Consider the following 19,244-nt stretch of genomic DNA (forward strand, 5'->3'; position numbering starts at 1 on the left):
CCAACATCTTCTGATGTGGCTTCGTGTTTTAACTAGCTTAAGAACTTTTTCAAATATAAATAGTATGACTGTTGCTATTTGAAGTAAACTCAATAATAATTTTGAAAAGGGAATTGGTTAAAACTCCAAGTGGAATCATTGGCAGGGTTGCGAGGAAAGAGTTGAATAGGCCTGAACACTTTCAAGGAGCCAGCAGATACTGAAAGTATATTCTATGAAATGAATTGTGAATAAACAAATAGAACTGTGGAATATTTAATTCACATTATCTGAATCAGTAAGGTAATAAAACAACTTTTCTCCAAGAGAGTAAAACATCTAAATTCTAAGTTAGATTAATTGGACACAAAACATTCAATAATTAAATAACTATCCGAGCACCTCAAGTTTGAAACTGACTCTCTCCTAGTGTGGTTGAATTTTCTTTTAGCTGATAACAAACCAAAACTTTCTCCAGGAAATCAAGACTAAGTGTAGCCTTCCAGTGAACTAGGGCACACCAATTTTGATTATAATTGTGAATAGGTGTTTGCAAAGGAAAAATATGCCTGGGCACAAGATTTTTAATATTTTGATAATCTGATAGCTAGTTTAATGTTTTGGCGAAGTTCATAAGTCAGAAAGAAAAAACTGCCTTTAAATGAATCTATAACAACTTACCTAGTTCCATCCTGCGAGATGTAGGTAACTCTTTTGTAACCATGGTGAAGTAGTTGAAAAGGCCTTTGTAAGCCAGCAGCAAGTTTGAACAGAGATTGTGATGGAAATTGTAAGCATGTTGCATGCAGCTTTCTGGCACCAAATAACTGCTGCCCTGAAATCAAAACAAGTTTGGTGGAAATTAATTCTGCATGCTTAAATTGTGCAAGCAGGATATAAAGAACACAAGATCTAGATCCCAGATTGCAAAATAGTTAACAATGTGAACTGAATGCACTAGTTGACTCCCACCATAAATTCCATGTAAAACATTGAAGTTGAAACCCTGCAATGAAATACTTCTATCTTCACAATTTCTCACCTTGGGTGTTAGCTAACATCCACAAATATATTTTCTCTATTCCTTTCTTTTTCTTATTCCTGCAGGTTCCTGGGAATTCTAACTTTCAAATTTCCTGGCTTACCAGGCCCATCTTGGTAGAAAGGCCCCCAGATGTTGTGATCTTCACTTCAAGGCGTCATGTGGGGATGGAAGCGGGTTCGCCAACCCTGAAAGCAGAGCGTAAGCCATAGTGATGGCCAAGTGTGAGGGCCTGCCTCAGTTCTCTGGGACTTTGCTCCAGTTATATTAAAACTAGCAGGCCCTCTGGCCCTCACCTTTGCTCACCCAGCCCCCCTTCTTGCACTCCTGATGCCATGTCGATACTATCCATTCTTCCCCATTCAACTCATGGTCCCTTATATCCTCCATGCTAACTCATGGTCCTATTCCTGTTCTTAACTTCCGTTATTCCCTCCACAGATGATGAATTACGTGGTCTAACTGTTATTCCATCATCTTCTATTTTTGTACAACCAGTTAGAAACATTCCCCTTCCCATGCAAACTTAGGAGATGTAACACCTGCCTGTTTACCTCCTTTACATCCAAGGCCCCAAGTGCTCCTTCCAGGTGAAGCAGAGTATTGTGTGTATTTCTTTCAATTTTTATTCCATACCTAGCTATGACTGTAACTCTACATTTTGTACCCTCTTCTTTCCTTCTCTATGACTGGTATGTTTTGTCTGTATAGCGCGCAAGAAACAGTATTTTTCACTATTTTCCAATACATGTGACAGTAATAAATCAAATCAAATTCATTGCTCACAACGTGGTCTCCTCCACATTGGAGTGACTTGGTCACAGACGGGACAATGCTTTACAGAACATCTCCATTCAGTCCGTAAGCGTAGCCCCGAACATGGACCTTGACCAACTGCACTGTTGAAATGCAGCTCAATGTAAACTTAAGAAAAAGCATCTCACCTTTCAATTAGACACTTTACAACATTCTGGCCTCAGAGAGATGAACAATTTGGGACCGCCAACTCTGTTCCCCATTTTGTTTCCTTTTCTTTGAATGTTTCAGTTTTTTCTCTTATTTTGATTGTCCACAGTAGTACAGCTGTTCTGGCACATCTTTTATTGCTTACCCCTTTAGCTTTGGAAAACTTACTGGCTTACTGGTCTTCAATTAATCTCTCCTGTCTTTCACCTTATCAAAGACCTTCTTAATGTCTTCGTCCCACTCACCCCTTGCTCAAACCTTATTACATTATAAACATTTCCAGTTCTTATGAAATATCAGATATGAAACAGCAACTTTGTATCGCTCTACAAGTATTGCTAAGTTTCCTAACTGTATTTCAGAATTGCAGCATTCCCATTTTCTGCTTTTAAAAACATGACTAATTGATGGTTAAATAGTGGCCAAACCTAGATTGCTGGAAATACTTCACCAAAGCACTGCTATAAAAAATTCTGTTCACCTAGAGCAGTCACAAATTAACTGGATTATGTTGTCTTACATCAGGTGACAGCTGTTTTGTATAGCTACTGCCAAAAACCACACTCTCAAGGGAAGGAATGCCAGAATCCTTGCTCTGAGCTGGGGCATTCCTGTTTAGCCAAGTGTTCTTCATTGGTCGAGGAAAGCTAAATAGGAAACAAAACCAAATTCGATATCAGCATAAGATCCAAATACCAATCACAAGGTGCAAAAGAGAAGTTAATATGAAACAATAGATTTTATTTTTAGTGCTGGAATCAATGCCAAAATCAAACATTCCCAGAACAGCTCTGTTGAAGTTAGGTCCACTGCAGGGCTCACTCTATAGGGGTTCAATACACCTTTAGTTTTAATACTTGATATTTCAATTTCTCGTACTAGCTATCCTTGCGGTTTCTAATTCAGCATGTTAGTTAGGCGCCAAATTATACCCAGTTTTATACTGCGCTCTGAATGAAACTGGATAAATTAATGTTATCTATGACCTTTAGAACAAAGACAGAGGAGACACAAGCTATAATGATGCAGAATAGATACAGGATTCAGACTGCAGATAAAAAATGCTTCTGGACAAGTGGTTGTGAGGAATACCATGAAGTGCAAAGAGGGAGCTGCGAGAAAAGACCATTTTATGATGTGGGAAGAATCTGAAAAAAATCTGAAAGATAATGTTGAGGATTGGCGGAACTAGAATTTATTTTATAACGGAGTGTAAAATTTATAATTTAATGTTTAATTAATCACAGCAGAGGAATAAAATAAAACAAATTAATTAGAGGATCTTAATATTAACTTCAATGCTTAAATGCAACTCAGGAAACATTAGTAAAGCTGGAGTCTGAGATACAGCATTTCAGGACATTGGGAAAGGAGAAAGTTACCCGTACACTTTCAACTGACAGGGAGTCACACATCTAATTGACCTTTACATCCTCCCTGCACCCCATCCAAGGGCCTAAACAGGCATTTCAGGTGAGGCAGCACTTCACGTGCACTTCCTTTAATCTGCTCTATTGCATTCGCTGCTCCCAATGCAGTCTATAGTGGAGGCGCTAAATGCAAACTGGGTGACTCTCAGTCCATCCACAAGCATAATCCAGACCTTCTTGTCGCTTGCCATTTCAACACATCACCCTGATCTCCTGTCCACACGTTTGTCCTTGTCCTGTTGCAATATTCTAGTAAAACCTAATGCAAACTGGAGGAGCCTTCTGGACTTAACATTGAGTTAATCAACTTCAGACTGTGAACACACTCCTCCACCTTCACTCTGTTTCCATGAATTTTATTTCTTTTTAATTGTTTATATATTTTGTTATTTCTTCCATTGATTCATTTTTCAATCTCCCCTTTTTTAATCCCGCTTTCCATCTTTTTTCCCTTACCACTGCCTCCCCTCCCACCACGAGTGCCATCTGTGACCTGTTCAGGTTGACCTTGACACACTGCTTCCCATTGTTCTGCCATGAATACATTATGATCTCTTGCCCCATTATGAGCACCCTTCTTAGCCATGATCATCACCATTTACATTCCCTTTGTCTTTTTGTCTGACATTTTTGTCAATCTCTCCTTTACCTCCACCTATTGTTAGCCCTAGATCCAGCTTCTACTACTCCAACTCCCCCCTCCCACAACAGCATCAATCTCATCCTATTTCCAGTTGTTCTTCAGCACTGACAAAGAGTCATCTAGACTCGAAATATTAGTCCTGTTCTTTCTGCACGGACGCTGTTAGACCTGTTAAGATCTTCCAGCATTTTCTATTTTGTTTCAGATTGCAGCATCTACATCAATATGCTTTTATCTTAGGCAATTAGATCATACCCATTTACCTCTTTTGGGCCTTTAAATTATCTATTTTGCTGTAAATAGAGTACTGTGTGCAGTTTTGATCCCTTTACCTCAGGGAGGATATTAATGCCATAAAGGGAGTGCAACAGGGGTTCACCAGATTTGTTTCTGAAATGGCAGGACTGTCCTATAAATAACAATGGGGGACTGACCCCATTTTCTCTAAAGTTTCAAAGAACGAGAGGTGATTACGTTGAAACTACAAAATACTTAAAGGTATAGACAAGATAAAATGTTTCTCTATTTGGGGAGTCTAGAACCAGGGAACATAATTTCAAAATAAGGGAGAAGCCACTTGGAACCAAGATAAGGAGAATTTTACTTAGAGGGTTGTGAATCTTTGAATTCTCTAACGCAGAGAGCTGCAAAAGCTCAGTCATTGAGTATGTTTAAAATAGAGATTCACAGATTTCTAACTAGCAATGATATTAATATGTAGATTGTGTGGGAAATGGGCACTGAAATGCATGATCAGCCATAAATGCACTGAATGGCAGGGCTGTTCAATGGGCTGAATGGCCTTTTCCTGCTTCGATGTTCCTAAAGGGTTATGAATCTTTGGAATTATTTGCCCCAGGAAGATGTGGGTCCTGAGTCTTTGGGTATATTTAAGACAGACAGATTTTTAAGATATTAATGGGATCAAGGGAGGGAAGTGGCACTGAGATAGAAGACCAACCATGATCTTACTGAAACAGTGAAGCAGGCTCCCTGCCACTTTGCCTTCTCCTACTTAAGTTCTTACATCACTTAATACAAACAAAATAGAACAGCTTTTCCTTTTGTGCAATCAGGCAAAACAGGATTAGTAAGTGTACATTATAGTGAACCACACAATGCACAAATAAACAAGTGCTCTAATACTTTGGAAAAATATTGTATAATTGAATAGTTTGCTTGGTCACTTCTGAGAATATTAAGAGTCAAGTATATGGCACGGTGCTGGAGTCATTATCTGCCAGATGAAGCAAAGGATCACAAGTTTATTTTTTTTCCCTCCAATAATCCTGAAACCCTCATGGCTATTTTTTGATTCCAATCCTTAAATTACCAGACCTAGAGAATTCAGTTTCACTAATTGCCATGGTAAGGTATGAACCTTCTGGTTGCTATTCCAGTACTGTAAACTGTGAAACTATTGTATGATCACCATTTCAAAGTTCCTGTATTTCTTATTTCAGCTCCTGGTAGATATGTACATCGTTGGATCAATATCCCAGAAATTCCTACATAGCACCATTATGGGAATGCCAGTTGAGGGAAATATTAGGCAAAAGAATCAGAGAGAAAAGAGAATGATTTTATAATATAATTAAGAGTTATAATGATCTGGAACGCACTACTTTAAAGAATGGCAGAAGCAGGTTGAATAGTAACTTTCAAACGTGAAGAGGAAAAAAATGCTGGCAATGGGAAAAGAGCAAGGGAGTGGAACTAACTCATAGTTCTTTCAAAGGCCCAGAACAAGCATGGCAGTGAAAAGACCATTCATCCTAAGATTCTATGAGAAGGCCCATAACCAACTTCTCTGTGCAACAAGAGGTAAGCAATAAATGCTGCATCACCAAAGTTATCCACAATCATTTCCAAAGAACAAATGAGATGGACACTGAATTTAAGGGACACTTGAAAAGAAAATTAATTTGTAAAGCTACATAAGCATTTTTATTAATGCATGTTTTCTCTTCATACTGGAAGCATTACTTTGTTCATAGATATTAGTTTCATTCTTTCAATCTTCAGGCAACGTAACAAAATATATTAATTTCCACATATTCCTTTCTAATTTGGTGATATTTTCTTTGAATTTCCATTCTCTCATAATATTAGTGCAAAATTTCCCCCTTAATATGGTTTAGCACTACAATTAACTGTTGACTGATGGAAATTCGATAGATGAATCCAGCGACAGATGAAATGTAACAAATAGAACATGGGCAGCCAGGCAGGATTAATCCATCCTATATGTGCCACAGAACAGAATTTGAACATACCCAATGATTAAGTGGTTAAACATCAAACCAATAAAAATGTCTCTCTTCAGGTTAGGGTTTGAGCTCCTAAATTCCTGAGTGAGGCAATGCTATCACTGAGCCATGATTAATAACTTTGCAAGGGATAGAGAGGTTAAGGCAGACACGGTGGGCTGGATGGCCTCGTTCTGCACTGTAACTTTTCTATGGTTATAACAGTTCCAACGACTGCGCAGGGACAGAGAGAGACCTAGGTGCACAGATCTTTGAAGATGGCAGGACATATTGCGAGATACTGATTAGCTAAGCTTATGGGAAGTGTATAAAATTATAAGGGGCATAGATAGGGTAGACAGGAAAGACATATTTCCCCTGTCCAGCGGGTCAATTGCCAGGGGGCATGGATTTAAGGTGATTGGTAGAAGGATTAGAGGGGACAGAGGAAAAACATTTTCAACCAGTGGGTGGTGGGCATTTGGAATTCACCATCTAAATTGGTGGTTAAGGCTGAAACATTCAACTAATTTAAAAGGTTCCTGGATTTGCAAGATTTAGGGGGCAGATTTAAGGTGTCAGGCATCCGATGCAGGTGGAATACGAGGAGAAGCTTACTTTACACAGTGAGTGGGAAAGGCCTCAAACTTGTTACCTACAAGGTAGTGGAAGTGGATATTATCAATGATTTCAAAAGGAAAGTAGATGGGAACTTGGAGGAGCTAATGCACAGACCTACAAAGGTCAAGTGGGGGGATGGGACCAACGAGTTTGCTCTTCAGGCAGCTATCATACAGTCATAGAATCATAACGATTCTGGAAACAGGCCCTTCAACCCAACTTGTCCACGCTGCTCTTTTTGTTAAACCCCTAACCTAATCCCAATTGCCTGCATTTGGCCCATATCCCTCTATACCCATCGTACCCATGTAACTATCTAAATGCTTTTTAAAAGATAAAATTGTACCCGCCTCTACTACTACATCTGGCAGCTTGTTCCAGACACTCACCACACTGTGTGAAAAAATTGCCCCTCTGGACACTTTTGTATCTCTCATCTCTCACCGTAAACCTATGCCCTCTAGTTTTAGACTCCCCTCCCTTTGGGAAAAGACGTTGACTATCTACCTTGTCTATGCCCCTCATTATTTTATAGACCTCTATAAGGTCACCCCTCAGCCTCCTACGCTCCAGAGAGAAAAGTCCCAGTCTATTTGGGTACGAACACAAGAGGTCATCAATTAAGGGTGAGGGGGGGGAGGTATAATTTGGAGGTAAGAGGAAGGTTCTTTACACAGAGAGTTGTGGGGGTCTGGAATGCGCTACCGAGTAGGGTGGTGGAGGCAGGCACGTTGGACTCGTTTAAGATGCAGTTAGATAGGCATATGAGTGAAACGGGAATGGAGGGATATGGTAGGGGCTATTAAATAGGGTAAACCTCGGGAGACACCGGAAGGGCAGGCTGTATAACTAATATGTTTTGTCTTTATTCCACAGGTGGAGGTCCACCTCGTGTCAAGCGAGAGGCATGCACACGGCAGGTTGTGCGTGGGCTGCTCTTGGAAGTCCAGGAGTGGCCTAGTACTTCATGTCGGTGTGTGTGCTTGATCCTGGACCGATAGACGGGCTCCACAACAGCTCAGTGACTAGCACTGCTAGCTGTGCAGATACATGGATTTGGGCCTGTGTCTGTGGGAGTTTGCGCATTCTCCCTGTAGCTGCGTGGGTTTCCTCCGGGCGCTCCGGTTTCCTCCCACACCCCAAAGATGTGCTCTTAGGCTAATTGGTTTCCACCAAATTGACACTATTTCTTCCCTGAATCTGACTGAGTAGGGTCCCATTCGTAGACATGCAGGGTAGAATAGGTGTAGGGCGATGCGGCGGCGCGGGCTCGTTGGGCCGAAGGGCCTGTTTCCCGTGCTGGGTTGTTCTTTGTTCTTTGTTTTATTCAGTCTCTCTTTATAACTCAATCCATTAAGTCCCGGTAGCTTCCTAGTAAATCATTTCTGCACTCTTTCTAGTTTAATAAGATCCTTTCTATAATAAGGTGACCAGAATTGCACACAGTATTCCAAGTGCAGCCGTACCAATGTCTTGTACAACTTCAACAAAACATCCCAACTCCTGTATTCAATGTTCTGACTGATGAAACCAAGCACGCCAATTGCCTTCTTCGCCACTCTGTCCACCTGTGACTCCACAAGGAGCTATGAACATGTACCCCTAGATCTCTGTTCTGTAACTCTCCCCAGTGCCCTACCATTAACTGAGTAAGTCCTGCCCTGGTTCAATCTACCAAAATGCATCACCTGCATTTGTCTAAATTAAACTTCATCTGCCATTCGTCAGCCCACTGGCCCAATTGATCAAGATCCCATGGCAATTGGAAATAACTCATGGTCTCAATGTGTCATAATTGCTTATGTGTATTACAACTAATTATTTCTGTGAGGGAGGAACAATAGGGACAACTAAATATCTTTAGAAGTTCTTCAGTCGAGGACTGGACGTTGCTCCTGCAAAATACAGAGGTCTTTTTAAGGTCCATTTTAATGCTGAGGTTTTCTATGGAACATCACAATTAAACATTTTAAACACCTATTATGTTCTGTGCTGCTGGCAGACAGGGCAACCAATGTCACAATTGCAATGGTGGTGGCTGGAGACAACATTTGAGTCCAAAATTGAGAAAGTTTTGTCCTTCAATTAATTTCCCCTCAACAGTTCAGTTATAAGCCCAACCACAAAACTATTTGAGCTTTTAAAAAACAACTTGTAATCTGGCTCAAATGAATCAATCTGCATAAATAATTTCTTCACTAATTTTCCCTGCTAACATTTTTATTTCTGTTAAAGTCCAAAAGAAAACATTCATAGTTATATAATGAATGGGAACTGCTTTTTGAAATTCACATTTAGCTGATGGCACGTTTGAGTCAATCAGTACGCTTAACTTGAAAGATCAATGTTTTTTGAGACAGTTATAATTTTTGTCTTACAGGCATATGACACTTTTGAGATACACCTTTTAGATTTGAACCCTGGAAAATTGTAAACATAGGAGGCAGACATGCATGAGCCTGAGAGGGACAAGAGTCCAAGACTTCTACTAGTACTACTATTCCAGTGCTCCATTGCCAAATGTGTTCTCAGCAAAGAAATCCCAAATCTAGATATATGAAACATACAACTTCCTGCTGGGTGTTTTTAGGTTGACAACACCTGGTTTCAGTCCAACCGATTTATTTTAATAAATTTATTTTAATAAATCGGTTGGACTGAAACCTGGTGTTGTCAGACTTTTTACTGTGTTTATCCCAGTCCAACGCCGGCATATCCACATCATGTTTTTAGGTTTACACTAATTCCTCTCCATATGACTGAAAACTACTGTGCATGTTCAGACCCAGCAACATGCTAATTTGTTAGCCACTGGCTTTCTGATGATTAATGAAATGATCACAAAGTTTCTATAGAACCTCACTTGCTGTATGGCTTGAGGTATTATCTAGAATCATACATTGATAAATTAATACAATCATGTAACAGTTAATATAATTTTGATCAGTACGATTGAAGCTATAGGGTATTGTTTCCTCAACGGCAAGTTATCTCGAAAGACTCACCTTATCAGAGGCTGGTGAAGCGCAACCAAGGAGGCGTGAATAGTAATTGATACAACAGAGAGATGGAAGTAATCAAACATAACATTGACATGGTGATGAAGTCCTCGATGTAAACTGAAGTGCAACTTCAATGTTCGACTACTAATCAGTTGTAGACAGTTTGGGTCATCAAATCTGGAAAGAAATTTTTTTTAAATCAACTTTAATAAATACCGGGTATTTACTGATTTAACGTAGAAACAAATTAAAAAGGAAAACCTGGCTTTTTTGGCAAGGGACAGCATAGTGGCACATAGTGATTAGCACTGCTGCCTCACAGCACCAGGAATCTGGTTTTGATTCCCAGCTTGGGTCACTGTCTGTGTGGAGCCTGCACGTTTTCCTCATGTCTGTGTGGGTTTCCTCCCATAGTCTGAAAGGCGTGCTCGTTAGGTGCATTGGCCATACTAAATTCTCCCTTAGTGTACCTGAACAGGTGCCAGAGTGTGGCCATTTGGGGATTTTCATAGTAACTTAATTGCAGTGTTAATGTAAGCCAACTTGTGACATCAATAATAAACTTTTTGTGGTTGGGGAACAGGGTACTTTCCATTCAAAAATACACCCCCCATCTATAATAAAGGAGAATGCTTACTTCAATTTAGCACTGAGCTTTTCCACGCGTGGAGGGCAAGCATTTCAGGTTTCCATTCATATCTGGATGAAATCCTGTATTTTCAGTTATGTCACACTAAAGAATTTGCTCAGCAATATGCAAGAAAAACCAAATTCCTGGGTCCCTTGTTCAGTTTTAGAGAGGTATTACAAGAATCAGCAGGATTCTTGTCCTTTGGATTATTTTGCAGATGCTAAGTGCACAGTAATTGTAGTTAACCAAAGAGATTGAATCAAAGAAATCAACAAATACAGAAAGAACAATATGAAATATATGATACGCTTAAGTGATAACACGGTTCCATTTTCCACTAGGTGCATAAAAAGAATATGCATGGTCACCAGAAAGGCTGATACAACCACTGTCTTGAAAGTATCAGATGGACTAAAGAATTGCAAGGCAAAATAAATGGTAGTCCTGCTGAAAAGTCCACACACAAAAGCTGGCGACAAACAAGGTGCTACCTACTTGGCCATACAAACATCGGGTCTGCTATGTTAAGTAAGAAAATTGTCTGTCTGCAGTTGGCAAGGTGTCGCATCCATTGTTGAATAGGACAGTGTAGCTGAGTTTCTGACAAGAAGTAAATAGAACCTCTGGATGAAGAGAATCACTAAGAAACAACTTTTGTATAGTAGCAGAAAATGACCATTCAAATGCACATTTAATTCCCTTTCAATGAAGATGCCTCTGCACTTGGATTTTGCAATATTCAAATGGTTAAGTAAAGAAAGTTATTGGCAAGAACACTTAGATGATTATCACATCCATATTATAGGTTTTTTTCAGTTAAATAATGACTGGTTAAAGCTGGAAATTAGTAACAGCAGTACAGAAAACCAGTGACCTTATGTGTATTTCTCATCCATGCAATTCGGTCAAACTGGCATTTCAGTTTTGCTCCAAAACAGTATGAGCATCTTTTAAAAAATTGGTTACTGCCAGAAATTGATAGTGAATTACACTCTTCTTACAAAGCTGTATTATTAGTGGACCTCAACCTTCCAGAACCAGATGAACTGGACAATTAGATGTGGAGGTGTTTTTGAAATGAAGTCTCTGCACTAATCCAGCTTTTGTCAGCCACAATTGTACCCAAAACCACCACAAGGACATGTCCGACAGTGATATTGGGCTGTTACAGTGGTGATATAAAAGTCGTTCACTTGAGAAATGGCAGTCAGACCTCAAAGTGTCATACAACTGTCATTAAGTGTTATCAATAAGACTTCTAAAATGTCACCCATGTACCTAATTGGTTCATCGCTTAAGATAACCATGGCAAATGAAAGCAGGTAGGGAAAGTCACACTAGGAAAATAAAACACAGGGTAAAATAATTACCAATCAGCTAAAAGTAAAATATCAATTAAACACAACAGATATGGACAAGCATCCTGAGATTTTTCACGTGCCTTCTCTTCACTTTGCTAAGTGACATTTTTTTTGCCTTGAAGATTTATGATAAACTTTATCACTCCCAGTTGTAGCTTTAAATAGATTATCTGTTCTGAACATCCACTGACATCAACGTGTACTGAAACCTTGCTGTCACTTCTACCTCTGTGCAGTACCCCATCACCCGAACCTGTACACTCACACAGCTCCCTTCCCTTTCAGGCACCAATCTGAGATCCTTCCTTCTTCCTTTACTGTCTACTCTGCCATTTCACTTTCAAAATCTAACACAGTTCATTCTTGAACCTCCCTTATCCTTCTAAGATACTTCCTTAATTACACACTGGTAGCACTTGCATTTTCCTCAGCTAGTGCAAATAAAAACTATTGGAGAGGCCCACTTACAACTTAGAGGGCCAGAAAGCCCAGTCAAACAACTGACTGCACAAGGTATTAAAAAAGTCCAGTGAGATTTTGAAGTGTACCAGCTATGTTATGCATAGATGACTTGGAGTTAGGGACCGAGTGTGTGTCTAAGTTCACAGATGACGCTAAGTGGTACAGCAAAGTGTGCCGAGTACACTGAAAGCCTACAAAGGGGTATAAATAGTTTGAATGGGCAAGGGTCAGGCAAGTGGAGTACAATGTTGGTAAATGAGAGATCATCCATTTTGGTAGGAATAACAGCAAAATGAACTATTATTTAAATAGTAAAAAATTGAAGCATGCTGCTGTGCAGAGGGACCTGGCTATCCTTGTGTATGAATTGAAAAATGTTGGTTTACAGGTGCAGCAGGTAATTAAGGAGGCATATGGAAGTTTGTCCTTCATTATTAGAGGGATGGAGTTTAGAAACAGAAAGGTTATGTTGCAGCTGTATAAGCTGCTGGTGAGGCCACACCTGCAGTATTGTGTAGTTTTGGTCTCCTTATTTGAGAAAGGATATACTAGCACTGGAGGGGGTACAAAGGACATTCATTAGGTTGTTCCAGAGTTGAGAGGTTGGGCTTTTGAGGAGAGACAGAGTACAGTGGAACTATACTCATTGGAATTCAGAAAAATTAGAGTGAATCTTATAAAAACCTAAGATTATGAATAGGGAATAGATAAGATAGAAGCAGGAAGGTTGCTTCCACTGGCAGGTGAAACTAGAACTAGGGGGCATAGCCTCAAAATAAGGGGGAGCAAGTTTAGAACTGAGTTGAGGAGGAATTTCTTCACACAAAGGTTTGGGAACCTGTGGAATTCCCTGCCCAGTGAAGTAGTTGAGGCTACATTACTGAATGTTTTTAAGGCCAAAATAGACAGATTTTTGATCAGTAAAGGAATTAAGGGTTATGGTGAGTAGGGCAGGTAAGTGGAGCTGAGTCCATGAAAAGATCAGCCTTGATTTTATTGAATGTCAGCATTTGAGAATGTTGAGGGGATAGATGGCCTACTCCTGCTCCTGGTTCCTATGTTTGAAGCTTTAGAGACGTACTGCTTGTGAGGACATCTTATTACTAACCATACAGCCAGACTAAAAATGCCAATTGCTGTGATCCAGTAAAAACAGTTGGGGACGGGGGACATCTTTGTGAGAGATGAAACTTTCATCCTAAAAATGTGCTGACATTTCACAATAGGGGAAAATGAAGGTCGCTCTTTAACTGTTGATGGTCCCTCAAAATGGTGTTAAGGCTTGGTGAGTCTTCAGACCATTCTGTTTTGCTGTTGACCATTTTTAACTCAAAAACATGGGCTGTGCTTTGCAGAGCGGATCACATTAACTTACATGATGCACTTTCCACAGCATGCTTTTCAACTATGAAATATACTCAAGCGTGTCCAACTGCAAACCTGACCCATTTTGCATGGAATTTCACCCTTCCAATTTCAGGTCCATCCATGATCACTGTAATCTCAATAAAAATTAATGCACCTCTTTTGATGGTTCATCAGAACCACTTCCTCCACCATGTGAATATATCTGATCTATGCCTTTACGCTTGCATAAAACATAAGCACTGACACACATCAGTTTTGGTCACGTGGTCTCTTTCTATGCCCAATATTCTTTACAACCATTCGATTATATCAGCTCACTATTACAGAAATGCTGCTTCTCCTTTTCATTTCATCCTTTGTTTCAACAAACGTATTTTTTTTTCAAATGGCAAGGTCAAACTTCAATAATCTTCAGCTTTCAATCTCACTCTTCTGTCTTTTCATTTTTCTTTTGATCTCATCTCTCCTTCCAAATTCACCTCTCACCATATGTATCTTCTGACCTTCTCACCTCTGACCTCAGATTATCTATTCTCACCCTCAACCTACCGAATTACGATCTTTCCATGATGCTGAGCTCTTCTTTAATTGTCTTTGTTTTATGTTTACCAATATGAGCAAAAAAGGTTTCCCTCCCTATCTAGGCAATTCCTTGGTTTTCAGCCCAATTCATTTGGACCCCCCTGCTCCGCCTTTTTCTTGAGTATTTTTAGGATGGAGAGAGTTTTGTCATAATTACATTCAAACCCATCTCCTTTTGATATGCAGTGTTCAATTCTCTCTAATGCAGACACCATCAAAGCAATTTGATGTACAACAGAAGCAAATTTATCTTGCCAATGTCGAATGACAAATCTCAGAAAACACCATCCCAGCTCTAGACACCGATCTCACTACTGAACACCTTCATCATTCACCAATGCGTTACTGACCTCCTCTGAAGAGATCTTGCCTTCCATGACCTCCAACCTCAGCTCTGCAATCTTGCATCTAATCCTTTTCCTAAGGCTCACAAGACTGATCTTGCTCCAAACTTACTTTGCCTTACCTTGACACTATTTTCCCCTGTGCAGTTCCTATCCACCTACATCTGACTCTTCTGATGCCCTCCGCTGTCTTCTAATCCCAACTGTTTTCTTTCCATTATAACAACTTATAGTACATTCAACAAAAGATCCAAAACCATTTCAGATGCACTAACAAGCAAAAATATGACACTGAGCACATAAAGAGATATTAAGGCAGATGGTCAAAGAGGTCATTTTTAATGAACATGTTAAAGGAGGAAAGAGAAGCAGTGGGCTTTAGGTTGGCAATTCCAGAGCTCAGGGTATGGACAGCTGAAAGCACATCCAACAAGCATGGAGCAATTAAAGTCAGGGCTGCTCAAGAGACCAGAATTAGAGGAGGCAGACCTTTTGGATCATTGTAGCATTGGGGCAGATTACACAGATAGGGAGGGTGCAAGACCCCTGAAAATCAGGATAAGAGTTTTAAAATCAAGCTGTTGCTTTACTAGTGGCCTGTGCAGATCAGCAAGCATAGGGGCGAAGGATGAATGGGATTTGATGAGAGTTAGGACATGTGCAGAATTTTGGTTGACTGGAAATTTACTGAGGGTAGAACAATAGGAGGCCAGTCAAGTTTGGAGGTAACCAAGTCATGGCTAACGGTTTCAGCAGAAGAGCTAAGTCAGGACCATATTACTGAGGTGGAAATTTGTGGTCTTCGTGAAGGCACAGATAATATGTTAGAATGTTAGTGTTATGCTTGACCCCAAAGTGGACGTTGCGAACAGTGTGGTTCAGCCTCAAGACAATTGCCAGGGTGATGTATAGAGTCAATAAAGTGGGAGTGGATTGCGGTAAGGTCTAAAGACAATGGTTGCAGTTGTTACATTTAGGCAAACAAAAGGCAAAACTGAACGCCTTTATTTTATCACCATCTGTCAGTAAGCAGAAGTGCTTAAACTTTTGAAATAACTGTGACATGTTCCCCCAAACCCTCTGTTGGTGGAGGTCAATTTTCAAAAATGATTCACAGCAAACTCTTTAGGGTTAAATTAGAGGTATAATTTATTTACACATTGAAATCCAATAATGGTCGCCACTTTATACACACATAGAAAGAATAAAATACAAAAGAGAAGCTTTTTATAACTATTGATACCTTAAAAGTAAAAGCACCACAGATATAGATATCAGTTCATGTGACCATCGGAGCCCAAAAAGATAGAGTTCAATGAGGGCTCCTTCACAGAGGAGCTACAGTTCTGGCCGGTTCAGCTAGCTGAAGCAGGAGTTTGCAGAATTTAAGTTAATGGTGATGCAATGAAATGAGGTTAGCATACAGATGAGTCGGTCAGCTCAGCAGGAATCTTCCAGAGGAAACAGGCTCCAAGGGCTTGGACTTGATGCATCCTATTGATCAGTCTGGAGTCCTGCTCTGATGTTTGCAGGCTGGAGTTTAAACAGCAGACTGAGTTACAAGCCTAGAAATGTAATATTAAAACTTTCGAAAGACCAGAAGCTTCGATCATGTGATGTTGCCCAGCGAATTAAGCTAACAAAAAATGTTTATGCCTCTGTTCAAAATCCACACTGACCTTAGAAGATAGATGGTGATTTTTAGCACTTCTGAACGTACAAGTTTCGATAGTTCTCCTTTTTGTTGTACTCCAGGCTGAGAAGACAAGTCGTCTGCTGGTCCCTGCTTTTGTTGATTGTAATATGTTGTACTGTGCCTTCACAATTTGAACTGTGGATTGTGCTGAGGTTTTGTCCGATAACTACTGTTGAAATTTTGATTTTGTAGTAGGTAAGTATGGAATCAAGCGAGTGCAGTCCCATGCAGTTGGATGACTGTCGAGAGGTGCTGAAGGAGAATGGTGGGGGGAAATCAGCTGCGTCAAAGGCTGCAGACAGACTGAGAAGGAGAAGAATGAACCTCGTCACAATTACACAGCATGCGTGCCACGAGGTTATGCCCCTTTGTTTTTGAAAGGATGACTTTTCAATTCGATTGACTGGTGGCACGGTAGAACAATGGTTAGCACTGCTGTTTCACAGCAATAGGGACCCAGGTTCGATTCCCAATTGGGTCACTGTCTGTTCAGAGTTTTCATGTTCTCCCCGTGTCTGCGTGGGTTTCCTCCAGGTGCTCCAGTTTCCTCCCATAGTCTGAAAGACGTGCTGGTTAGGTACACTGGCCATGCTAAATTTTCCCTCAGCGTACCCGAACAGGCGCCGGAGTTTGGCGCCTAGGGGATTTTTGCAGTAACTTCATTGCAATGTTAATGTAAGCCTACTTGTGAAACTAATCAATAAATAAAATAAATAAATTTGAATTGAGAGAGTAGACTGCTTAAAAATGCAAGACCATATTCCAATGTAAAGGTGGGAAACAAACTAATCACCCTCATGGGAATATTGGGGCGGGGGGGGGATAGAAAGAAGGAAGCGCAGGGGGGAGAGAGAGAGATATTCCTATAATCCAGACACTCATCAAAACACAAAACTGTCCAAGAACAGCTAGATTAAATACATAAAAGTGCTGAATATTGAAACAATGGCTGTCACAGACAGGCACACCCAAAAGATTTTGGAATAATAGGTGAAGTATTTCAGGGCAACAATGCCCAGCCATTAGATAGAGATTGAAACTGCCAGAGGTGGTGTCAACAAAGTCTTCAGCAGAGAAAACAGGCTGAAATCTGTTGTCTCTCTCCCTCGTCTCTTCTGGAATAACATAAGAACATAAGAAATAGGAGCAGGAGTAGGCCATCTGGCCCTTCGAGCCTGCCCCGCCATTCAATAAGATCATGGCTGATCTGTCGTGGCTCAGTTCCACTTTCCCGCCCTCTCCCCATAACCCTTAATCCCCTCTCTTATCAAAAACCCATCAACCCGCTTCTTAAAAATATTTAGCGAGGCAGCCTCCACCACTTCAACGGGCAGAGAATTCCAGAGATTCACCACCCTTTGAGTGAAGAAGTTCCTCCTCAACTCCGTTCTGAACCGCCCCCCCTTTATCTTGAGGCTGTGCCCCCTAGTCCTACTGTCTTTTTTGAGCGGGAAGAGTCTTTCCACCTCTATCCTATCCATCCCATTCATCATCTTATACGTCTCAATGAGATCTCCCCTCATTCTTCTAAACGCTAACGAGTACAAGCCTAGTTTATTCAGCCTCTCCTCATAGCTCAACCCCCTCAACTCCGGTATCAGCCTAGTAAACCTCCTCTGCACTCCCTCCAAGGCCAAAATATCCTTGCGCAGGTGCGGCGCCCAAAACTGCACACAGTACTCCAGCTGCGGCCTCACCAATGCCCTATACAGCTGCAGCAAGACCTCCCTACTTTTATATTCAATCCCCCTCGCTATGAAGGCCAGCATCCCATTCGCCTTCCTGACCACCTGCTGCACCTGCAGGCTGGGTTTTTGCGACTCATGCACATAAAGGGCCTGTTCCATGACGTCAACTCTACCAGAAACCTATCAGCAAACAGAGATCTCATAGTAGTTGCAGCTTCTTCTACTTGGAGTCATAGAGGTTTACAGCATGGAAACAGGCCCTTTGGTCCAACTTGTCCATGCCACCCTTTTTTAAAAAAACCCACTAAGCTAGTCCCAGTTGCCCGCCTTTGGCCCATATCCCTTTATATCTGTCTTACCCATGTAACTATCTAAATCCTTTTTTAAAATATTGCACCTGCCTCTTCTACTACTGCAGACATTCACCACCCTCTGTGTGAAAAAATTGAACCCTCTGGACCCTTTTGTATCTTCTCCCTCTCACTTAAACTATGCACTCTAGCTTTAGTCTCCCCTACCTTTGGGAAAAGATGTTGACTATCTAACTGATCTGTGCCCCTCATTATTTTGTAGACTTTTATAAGATCACCCCTAAGTCTCCTGTGCACCAGGGAAAAGTCCCAGTCTATCCAGCCTCTCCTCCTAACTCAAACCGTCAAGACCCAGTAGCATCCTAGAAAATCTTTTCTGCACACTCTCTAGTTTAATAATACCCTTTTTCTATAATAGGGTGACCATAACTGTACACAGTATTCCAAATGTGGCCTTACTAATGTCTTGTGCAATTTCAATAAAACGTGCCAACTCCTATATTCAATTCACAGAATGCACAGAAACCCTACAATGCAGAAAGAAACCGTTTGGCCCATCAAGTTTGCACCGACCACAATCCCGCCCAGGCCCTACACCACATCCCTACATATCTCCCCACTAATCCCTCTAACCTACACATCTCAGAACACTAAGGGGCAATTTTTAGCATAGCCAATCAACCTCACCTGCACACCTTTGGAGTGGGGAGGAAACCCACGCAGACACAAGGAGAATGTGCAATTCCACAGAGAGTGACCCAAGTCTGGAATCGAACCCAGGTCCCTGGAGCTGCGAAGCAGCAGTGCTAACCACTGTGCTACTGTGCCACCCCAATGTTCTGACCAATGAAATCAAACATACCGAATGC

The 19,244-nt window shown here is 40.8% G+C and overlaps 1 protein-coding gene across 6 annotated transcripts in view; it reads right to left on the reverse strand.

Annotated features, from left to right (window-relative positions):
• Window positions 1–19,244, reverse strand: part of fam135a (family with sequence similarity 135 member A) — a 193,127-nt gene that overhangs the window by 100,499 nt on the left and 73,384 nt on the right. For all 6 annotated transcript variants that reach the window (XM_080191972.1, XM_080191973.1, XM_080191971.1 and 3 more), the window contains 3 exons: window positions 9,936–10,109; window positions 2,508–2,634; window positions 661–814 (listed from right to left, as the gene is read on the reverse strand). In XM_080191972.1, coding sequence (XP_080048098.1) covers window positions 661–814; window positions 2,508–2,634; window positions 9,936–10,109 — 455 coding nt within the window. The remainder of the gene's footprint in view (window positions 1–660; window positions 815–2,507; window positions 2,635–9,935; window positions 10,110–19,244) is intronic.

Source organism: Carcharhinus amblyrhynchos, chromosome 7 (genome assembly GCF_965287045.1).
Source record: "Carcharhinus amblyrhynchos chromosome 7, sCarAmb.v2.hapA, whole genome shotgun sequence".
Lineage (NCBI taxonomy): Eukaryota > Metazoa > Chordata > Chondrichthyes > Carcharhiniformes > Carcharhinidae > Carcharhinus > Carcharhinus amblyrhynchos.